This window comes from Leptonychotes weddellii, chromosome 2 (assembly GCF_054177405.1).
Source record: "Leptonychotes weddellii isolate Sample4059 chromosome 2, ASM5417740v2, whole genome shotgun sequence".
NCBI lineage: Eukaryota > Metazoa > Chordata > Mammalia > Carnivora > Phocidae > Leptonychotes > Leptonychotes weddellii.
Window position 1 is genome coordinate 175,799,183 of NC_138370.1, and position 8,995 is coordinate 175,808,177.

An 8,995-nucleotide genomic window follows, 5' to 3' on the forward strand; every position below is an offset into this window, starting at 1 on the left:
AATTGTAAGCTTGATAGCTTGATTGCTTGACGTGGCAAAAAGGATTCAAGACAGGTGTGAGGTGAGCTCTTCGCTCTGCCACCTGCTAGCCGTGAACTCCTGGGCACATTGCAAACCGTGCCCGTGTCCTCTTGTGCCCAGCGGGGACGAGATAACGCTCAGTGGTGGCGGTGACTGCGGCCCACTCGGCCTCAGGTACGTCATTGCTGCCCACGCCATCACTGTCAGGTCACTCTGAAAGCTTCCTTTAGGACCCCGCTTTGGAGCCGTGGTGTCCTCGTAAATGTCCTCACGTCGGCGAGTCACTCCACTGAAGCTGGAATTGAGTCTGGGAACCGCTGGAATTTGGGTCATGTGGGTACAAGGATCCCACAGCTCGGGTTTTTGCACTTGTCTTTCCATTGTCTTGCTGGAGGCCAAGTACCAGTTCTTAATCTCAGTCTCAGCTTTCTTTTTAAAAAAAAAACATTTTTTTTTAGAAGATTTTGTTTATTCATTCAAGACACAGAGATACAGAGAGAGAGAGAGAGAGCACGAGCAGGAGGAGAGGCAGAGGGAGAAGCAGGCTCCCCGCCGAGCCAGGAGCCAGATGTGGGGCTCGATTCCAGGACCCTGGGATCATGACCTGAGCCGAAAGCAGACGCTGAACGACTGAGCCACCCAGGTGCCCCGAGTCTCAGCTTTCTTGTAATTCAGTGGTTTGGGGGGCAAATGCAAGAGCAGGTGGCCACACATAGCGGCTGTTCAGTGAGGGCTGGTGACGCCCCGCTGCTTGTATGCCACGCGGAGACGTTACGTCACCTGCCCAGGATCCCGCTGGGGCGTAGTGAGGGGTGCCTCTGATGTGATTAGAGCCGCTTTCTTTCAGTGCCTGTAACGTGCCTTCATAGCTCCCGCCTGGGGAGGAAGTCCAGAGATGCTATGCTCGGGGTGGTGTCGCTGGACCAGCCTCGCTCGCCCCGGGGACGCCTGTGCAGCATCCTTCATCTGGATGTAGTGAGGAGAGAGCATGGAATGAGCATCGGCGCCACATCAGGTCCAGAGAAGGACGGCTCATTTTGAGAGCTCTAGCTTACCATCGGTGTCTGCACTTGGGGGTCACACAAAGGCTCCCTCGAGTGAGTGTTCAGAGCGGCCCGGCCGTAAGCTCAATAGGTGTGGACTCAAGATTTATATGAGTGTGTTAGGGCTCTCAAAGTCCGAGCCTTGAGATTCTTCATGGGCTCTTGCTCTTGGTTTATTTTGGACATTTTTAGAATAAGCATTTCTTCCATGATAAATGCCTAAAACTTTAATTTGTATTGCAGAACAAGAGAATTGAATGGAAACCATGGACATACTCTAGGAGCCTGGTAAAATAACCTGCTGTTTTTCCCATGCAGGTTTGTCTCATTGGGAAATCCAGAACATACTCACCTGCTGGAGAAGGTTCCATGGATGAGCAGAGAACCCAGTACATTAACAGCAGGCGGGGCCGCCCCATGAGCCCACCTGGCGAGGCGCCTGCCCCTCCTCCACCCCGGGCCGCTTTGGGACGCGCAGGTCACCCCGACGGGCCCCAGGCCCCGGACGCCGAGGCTGCCAAGGGAGGGGCAGAGGCCCGAGCCAACCAACTCTGGCTGTCTGGATTTCAGCCTAGAGAAAAAGCTGAGCGCGTGAGGAATTGTGCCACCCTCCCTCGAGATTTTATTGACCAAGTGGTTTTGCAAGTGGCACATTTGCTGTTGGATGGAGAGCAGTTAAACACAGGAAGTGCTCCAAGCAGCAGTTCGAAGGCCTGGAACCGAGGAGGTAGGCCCCCAGCCCCCAGCAGCTGCGTGCCTGCTGGCTTTCAGGCAGCAGCTCGGCTCTCCTTTAGGACCAACTTAAAATTGTGTGGTTGTTTTTAATTACGTGTGTTTTAAAGAGACATCGATGATGAACAGGGCACTCTACACTCATTGTTTGAAGTTTTCCTACAGTTCCCATTAATGTGCAGGACTCCGTTCCCTCAGAGCAAGGCACTGAGGGCAGAGGGGTAATTAACCTTTACAGAATTGTCCAGGCTTCAGGGTGTGGAGCCCTTTATTTTCAATTTATAGGAGTTATCCAAACCAAAAACAGAGTCCTGAATGCCAGGAAAGTGCGCTGTCTTCTTGACAATAAGGTAACGTTTTGGAGACGTAGTCTGATAACGTGATTCTCTTTGAAATTCCCAAAGTGCAAAACTCAGACGTGATGAAAGGGAGAAAATCGTATCTGATTATTCTCATAGGATGAGTAACGTGCTGAAATCAGTGGCATTCAAGAGAGATAGGGACCAAAGTGTGAGCTTCTGCTATTTTTGTAGTGAGCGTTTGGAGTCCTAGGCGGCTGGCTGGTCCAAGCTGGTTTCTTTCCTGCCCGGCGGCGCCAGAGGGCGCTGTGGAGCTGGCTGGGTCTGGCAGCGCCAGAGACTTGCCTGAGTGTTTGGGGTCATTGGAGGACCTGGGGGAGCCCTCCCTCATGCTGTCAGGGGCTGCTGCCTGGCTGGCCCGTGAGTGGGGGCCCCGGGAGGAGGCGGCAAGCCTGGCCTCCCCGACCCGTGATGTTGTCCTGCTCTAAGCCTGCACGCTCTCGTGTACTTGCTACGGGGCAGGGCCGTGGAGCATCTCCGCCTCTCTGCGCATCACTGACCCTGGTGGCGTCTAATCTAAGGGAGGGCCTTCTAGGGATGTGGTGGCAGCCCCGGCCAGAGCCCCCCCACTGCGGGTGGCTGAGCATCTGTGTAATTGGGCGCCAGACTGGGGCTCCATGGACTGATCTGTGGGTCGGCACCCCACGTTCTGGTGTGCCCTGCTGAGGCGGGGCCTGAGTGAAGAGGAACTCAGGGGGGGCTTCCATGGGGACCTCGAAGGGCAGGGAGTCCGCAGCAGGCGGGCAGGCGCCTCAGAGACATTTGGGTGAGTCTGAAAATGTGGAGTTTGACCTTCAGACCCCAGGAATGACTGAGCTTAGGAGGTGCTTGCCTGTGCCTGGGACAGAACTCTGGCCGTAGCAGACTGGGTCTTCTTCTAGGCTCAGACGTAGATAGCAGGTGGTTCTGAGTCTCGGGTCTCGGGCCTGCCCGCCCAGCAGAAACACCTGCAGAGCTGGGAGGCCACCCTCCCTGCATGGGTCTCAGTGTCTGGGGCTGGCCTGAGGTGCTCCAGTGGGGTGGAACTGCGCCCTTGGCCTCTCAGCCCACAGGTTCCTGCCCTCAGGTCATCTTCCCACCTTTTGGTTGCTGGAATTTAGTGACCCCTCTGCAGCCTGCTCCTGTGTGATGTACTAGCGCGTCTGTCCCCAGGCCCTAAGTGATCTTTGTAAGGGAGCACAGGCAGGAGGAGGTGGTCCCTGCCCTCACGACTGGGTCGGGACACGCACACAGCAGAGGACGAGCAACCGGGAGGTGGCCGTGTGGAGCTGTGCATGTGCGCGCCAGCGTCGGGCGCTTGTGCGGGACCAGACCCAGGAGGGGCAGGGAAGGCCGCCTGGGCTGGTTTCGGCCTTCTCCTTAGACATCTTGCTTGCTCTCAGAACGAGTTTGAGGCAGCTGAGAGGTGCATCTTGAAGGCCGGCCGGGCTTTGGTAGATGGAATCCCAGCCACAGAGCGGCCGCTCCCCTGGGCGTCCGGGGCTGGGCCACACGCCAGCACTGCTTTTCTGTGTCTGGGAGGCAGGGCTGTCTGCGCTGGCCTGCAGAGTTGTTGGGTGGGCGTGGGTGAGACCCCAGCTGCAGGGCCTGGCAGGTGGGAAGTCCCTGGCATCCCAGGTGGTGGCAGCCTGGCCCGTGTCGTTCCAGCTCCGTGTTGTGTGGTGTGGACTCAGAGCAAAGGTAAATCTCACAGCCCCTCCTGACGTGCGTGAGGGGCTGGAACTGACGCAGCTAGAACCGTCGTGCCAGGGCGGTGAGCCTGCCTGGTTAACGGTCTCCAGCGGCCTTTATATTGTTGTTGGGGAAACCCGATTTTCCACAGGAAGCCTCTCCTTGGCGGAAGTAGCCCGTAAGCTGGACAGGGGGACGCTGCAGAGGTTGAAGCGGGAATGTGGAGGCCTGCAGACGCTGCTCAGAAACAACCATCAGGTGTTTGAGGGTAAGGGGATTGAGCCTTGAAACGCGATCGTTTCTCAGGTGTGGGTGACACGCTCCACCTTTCCCGAGTCAGAATGTTCTTCCCCACAGATTCTGCCATCACTGCCCCCGCTTTTTCTATTAAGTAAGGTTTCCTTTATTTTTTAAAAAATTTTTTAAAAACGTATCTATTTTAGAGAGAGTGCATGTGTGCATGCAAGTGATCAGAGGGGAGGGGCAGAGAGAGAATCTCCAGCAGGCCCCTGGCCTCCCAGCCCGATCCCAGGACCCTGAGATCGTGACCTGAGCTGAAACCAAGAGTCAGATGCTCAACCGACCAAGCACCCAGGCGCCCCTGAGTAAAGTTTGCTTTAGAGATTTGGACTCCTAGGGGAGTGGGAGAGAGAGCATAGAGTCCCCTTGCCCATGCCCAGCTTCTGCCCTCTGAGCGTCTTCTACCAGGAAGGGACATCGGCCACACCTCTTCTCTGATTTTCTCCAGTCCAGCTCCCGCAGGCACGGTGCCCCCCGGGCCTGGCCTTACCCCCGTCCGGGATGTGCTCACGCCTCACACAGAAGGAAGAGCAAGTTTGAAAGCCTGCTGGCAGGGTGTCACTGGACGACTTTTTGGGTGGGGGATTTTATTTGCATTGGCTCTTGGCTGCCTGCAGACTGGAAGCATCCCGAGCTCCCAGCTGGGCCCTGGGCGGTTAGAGGAGGAAGCCCCGATGCCTGTCCGCTCCCCTGACCTGCGTGCCTGCCCCAGGGCCCTTGGGAGAGAGGCTCTCATCCCCTTCTGCCCCGCGTTCCAGGCTCCCGGGACGGCCAGGAGGTAGAGGGGCCCTTTCACTTGGTCTGCCCCTGGCGTCCCGGAGCGTCTGGGCTGGCGGGAAGGGGGACGCAGAACAGGTGCTCACATGGGGACCTGGGGTGGAAAGAAGTTCCCTTATTTAGGGTGTTCAGGCATGCACCCATCATCCAGATGGTCGATCCTTTGTCCTCTTTTCTTCTTGAAGCTCTTTTAGCTGCTTTCTTTGTGGAATTATTTTGGAGCGAATCCCAGCCTGCCTGCTCTGTCACCCCTGAGCACTGCAGTGAGGGGCATCTGGTGTCACCGAAGCACCATAGGCACGTTTCTGCCGGAGTCGCCATGTGCAGGAAGGGGGCGGGAGGGCCGTGCTGGGGACATGACATCTGGGCTGGGACTTGGTAAAGAGGAAGAGGAAGCACGTTCGTGTAGGGTCTGAGCTGGGGAGGAGCAGGATTGGGGTGTGATGGGTGGGGGTGGCCTGCAGCCCCCGGTGGCCGTGAGGAGGTTTTGGGCCTCTGTGACGGGGGAGCGGTGCCACCCGTGTGATTGACCCCAGTCCACCTCTGGAGTCCCCGTCTCCGGAGTCCCCGTCTGTGCGCCTGTTCTCTGCCATGTCAGGGGGCCTCGAGGGTCAAGTGCAGGGCCCGGTTCAAGTCCCCCCGCAGCACAGTGTCTGGCTCCTTTGACTTCATACGAGGAAGCACGTTTTATTCTGTTCCGCTGTGAGGCGTGCCGTGGGCTAGTGCCGGGTACCACTTCTTTCTGGGAGGCGGGGGCAGGGCGGGGGCGGGGCGTGCACGTGGTAGGGTCTGAGTGATGGCGTGCGAAGACGTGCTGAGAATGTGGGTGAAGACCAGGCCGGCAGGGCCAGGCCATGTGCCCCTGGGGCTGCCTTGCAGCTGCTGAGCCGGGCTCCTGTGAGGGCGTGCTGCCCGCTGGCCTCGTCCCCGCCCTCACCCCACCCGCTCCTGCCAGGCTTATGCCCCCAGGTTCCCCCATGTGGCCCCCTGGCTTATGTTCCACTCACCATGCTCTTTCCTCTGCTGCAAGGCTGCCTGCTGGCTCCCTGCCGCCATCCCCGTGCCCTGGCCCTTCTGGTGCTGTCGTCAGAGTGCTAGACCCCAGCCTGGACACCTTGTCTACACTGCTTCCCACCCGCTCCTGCCTCTCTGGGCCCCCAGGGTCTGCGTGTGCTTCTGTCCCTCGGCCTCCTGCGTTTGGCCACACCACCGCCCCAGCTCGACTGTGCGCTCCCTGTGGGTGGGGCCGGGAGGGGCGGCCCGAGGGGCAGCCCGGAGCCCATGTCACAGCACGAAGACAGAGCAGCCGGGTGAGGAAGACACTTCCCTGACCCCTCCTCCGAGGGAGATGATGAGTGGGGGGAGACCACTGAGTCCCAGAGTCCCCAGTCTGTAAGGTGCCACCTGTGAGCAGAGCCCAATGCAGGAGGAGGGGGAGGCCCGTAGGCCTCGCCTAGGTATGCGGGCAGTTATCTGAGCCCCAGGATTTAGGTCATTCCCCACACCCCGACCCTTGTGCAGCTGATGAGAAGGGTGGTTGGACAGTGACTCAGGGCCGGTGTCCACGGCTGATGGAAGCACATCTGTCCACTCCCAGCCTGTAAAGCTAAGGGAGTTGGGCACTGTCACCTTCTCTTTCTTGCCCGTGTGTGCACATGACGCAGGAGAGCTCAGGTGAGCATGGCCCACATGTGTGCACGGGAGAGCTCTCGGGTATGCTTGGGTGTGCGCGGCCCCCCACGTGTGCATGGGAGAACCTGGGTGCATGCAGCCCCCACGCATGCGCGGGAGAGCTCGGGGGCTCAGGCTTACAGTGCCTTTGGGTGGCCCAGGTGCCCTTGTGGAGCTAGACTTTGTTTTCGTTTAAACCTGGCTTTGCTCGGGGAAGTGCTTGGGATGACATTGAGCCCTGTAAGCAGAACTGGAGTGTCCCGGTTGGGGTGGCTGCGGAGGCTGGGGCGTGGGCGGGCAGGCCCCCCGCTGGGGAGTGGAGCCGCTGGGAGGAGGGCGGCCTTCCTGAACCCGCAGTTCCTGCTCCAGCCGAGCTCTGGCACAGCGGCCTGGGATCTGCTCTCCGTTTCACAAGGCCTTTGTCCCTGAAAACACTCACTGCAACCCAGAAGGGCTGCTCTTCTGTTTTTCCCAGCATGGCTTTTTGTTTGACTTCAAGAAATCGTAGCGCTTTTTTTTTTTCCACCATAAATATGCATGTATGTGATTGCTTTTCTATGCAGTTCACATGGGGGCGGGCACATTTATTTTTGGAAAACACTTCTGGGTAGGCGGCTTGGGGACTGAGCTCTGAGTAAACATTTTGCTCACAGTCATGCAAAAACTATGCACCAAGGCTGCTCTTATCTCCGAGGGTGTTTTAAATGAGAGTGGCTAGTTTCTGGTCGTGTTTACAGGGCCGAGGAGGTAAGATTGATTTTGGATGCCTTCAGTTCCACCAGCGCTGAGCACCTTGGGAAGTACGGGCCGGTGCCCGGGCGGGCACATGCTACCGTCTGGGGCGGTGGGGGGTGGGGGCGTGGTGGGCGCGGCCCTGGCCGCATGGTCCCTGGCCGCGGTGCTGTCACTCCCTGTGCTGGCCATGGTGAACGTGTGGCTGCCACTGACAGCTGGGGACTTGCCCAAAGTCTCTCCTAAATGGAGAGACTGGCCTGGCAACCCAGGCCACGTCTGATCAGAACCTGAGCACGGGGCACGGTTCCGGTAAATTGTCCATAGTGACTTTCTGGAACAGCCTGCAGCTGGTTCCTCAGAGCGCTTTGGCTGTGGTAACGTCTGCTGGCAGAAGCAGGTGGGGAACGGACCAGCAGGTTCTGTGCGCTGCGTTCGGCAACTCCGAGGGAGTGCATACTTTGGGAGGAAACGGAAATGTCAAATCAGGAACCTGATAGAACGTATTGTGTTCCTGTGATTCCATTTTAGAATCTGGAGTATATTTCCCCCTGGGGAGAGTCCACTGGTGCTCTGACCCGTGAGCCGGCTACAGTGGGTACAGGTGCCCGGCCCAGGCCTACCCAGGACCGGGGCTGGGGGTGTCAGGAGGGGCACGGCAGAGAGCTGCCCTGGAACGTGCAGGCGCACGGGAGCATGTCACGGTCTCTGCCAGGGCCGGTCCTCTGTCATTGGTGCCCAGGCCCCCTTTCCCCTGACCGTGAACGTGGCGAGGTGCCCTTTTAACTCACAAGACGGCCTGGTATGGGCCAGCCAGTCCTCAGGGGAGGGGCCCCCTGTGGAGGCTTTGGCCCCCCCCACCTTGCCCTCTCCCCAGGTTTCTCTTGAACACGTCCAGGCCTCTGGGCTGGGCCGAGGGCTCCTTGCATTTTTAGGGTGCACACCCCAGGCACCTGGTGGGAGTCTTGCCTTGGGGCTCCTTCGGGACACACTTCAGGGCCACATCCTTCTGCTGCGGGGACATCCATCCAGTGGAACCCAGTGATGTTCCCCTGACCTGAGCTTTCACACCGAGGAAGCTAGGCGTCAGCCTTGTGGGGAACAGTGTGGGAGGCCGGCTCCGAAGAGGAGACCGCTGTGCCAGGCCCTGAGTAGGTGCTTCTTGACTGCCCATGACAGAGCCTTCCATTGTGGCCCTCCGTGCATGGGGCGCCTCTCTGCAGCTCCTTTCTCTGGTTTAAGGGAAAATGTTTAATAAATGGCAGTCTGCAGAGACAGTTTTGTTATTGCAACACAAGGCCATTTGAAAGCAAACTCTAAGCTTTAATTCGTGCTTTCAAGTTCTTGTTAGAAGTTGGAGAGCCAGATTTATTCACTAAGCTTCCTTTATTTCTCCCCGAGCCTGTCTGTCGCCAGGTGATTTTATAGCTTCCAGGGAAAACCAGGATGCATTTGGCTGCTTTGGCCACGTTTCCTTGGAGTTGCTGGCTTCTGGGGGTCGAATGGCCAGGTGAACGCCTGTGGGGAGTCTCAGCCCGAATGGGGGCGACTGGCTCAGGAGGCAGCTGGGTGGGGGGCCCGGGCAGCTGCTGGGGCCATACCCCCCAGTCCCCGTGTCCTGCGGCAGCCCCCACCCTGCTGATTGGCTGCTGTACCCCTCCTCACTGTTTGCACTTGGGGACTCTGGCT

At 58.5% G+C, this 8,995-nt stretch overlaps 1 protein-coding gene across 10 annotated transcripts in view; it reads left to right on the plus strand.

The window, feature by feature from the left end:
* TRMT44 (tRNA methyltransferase 44 homolog) overlaps positions 1-8,995 on the plus strand; it is a 31,961-nt gene that overhangs the window by 13,140 nt on the left and 9,826 nt on the right. For all 10 annotated transcript variants that reach the window (XM_081812697.1, XM_081812696.1, XM_081812689.1 and 7 more), the window contains 2 exons: positions 1,383-1,791; positions 3,978-4,094. In XM_081812697.1, the coding sequence (XP_081668823.1) occupies positions 1,383-1,791; positions 3,978-4,094 (526 nt within the window). The remainder of the gene's footprint in view (positions 1-1,382; positions 1,792-3,977; positions 4,095-8,995) is intronic.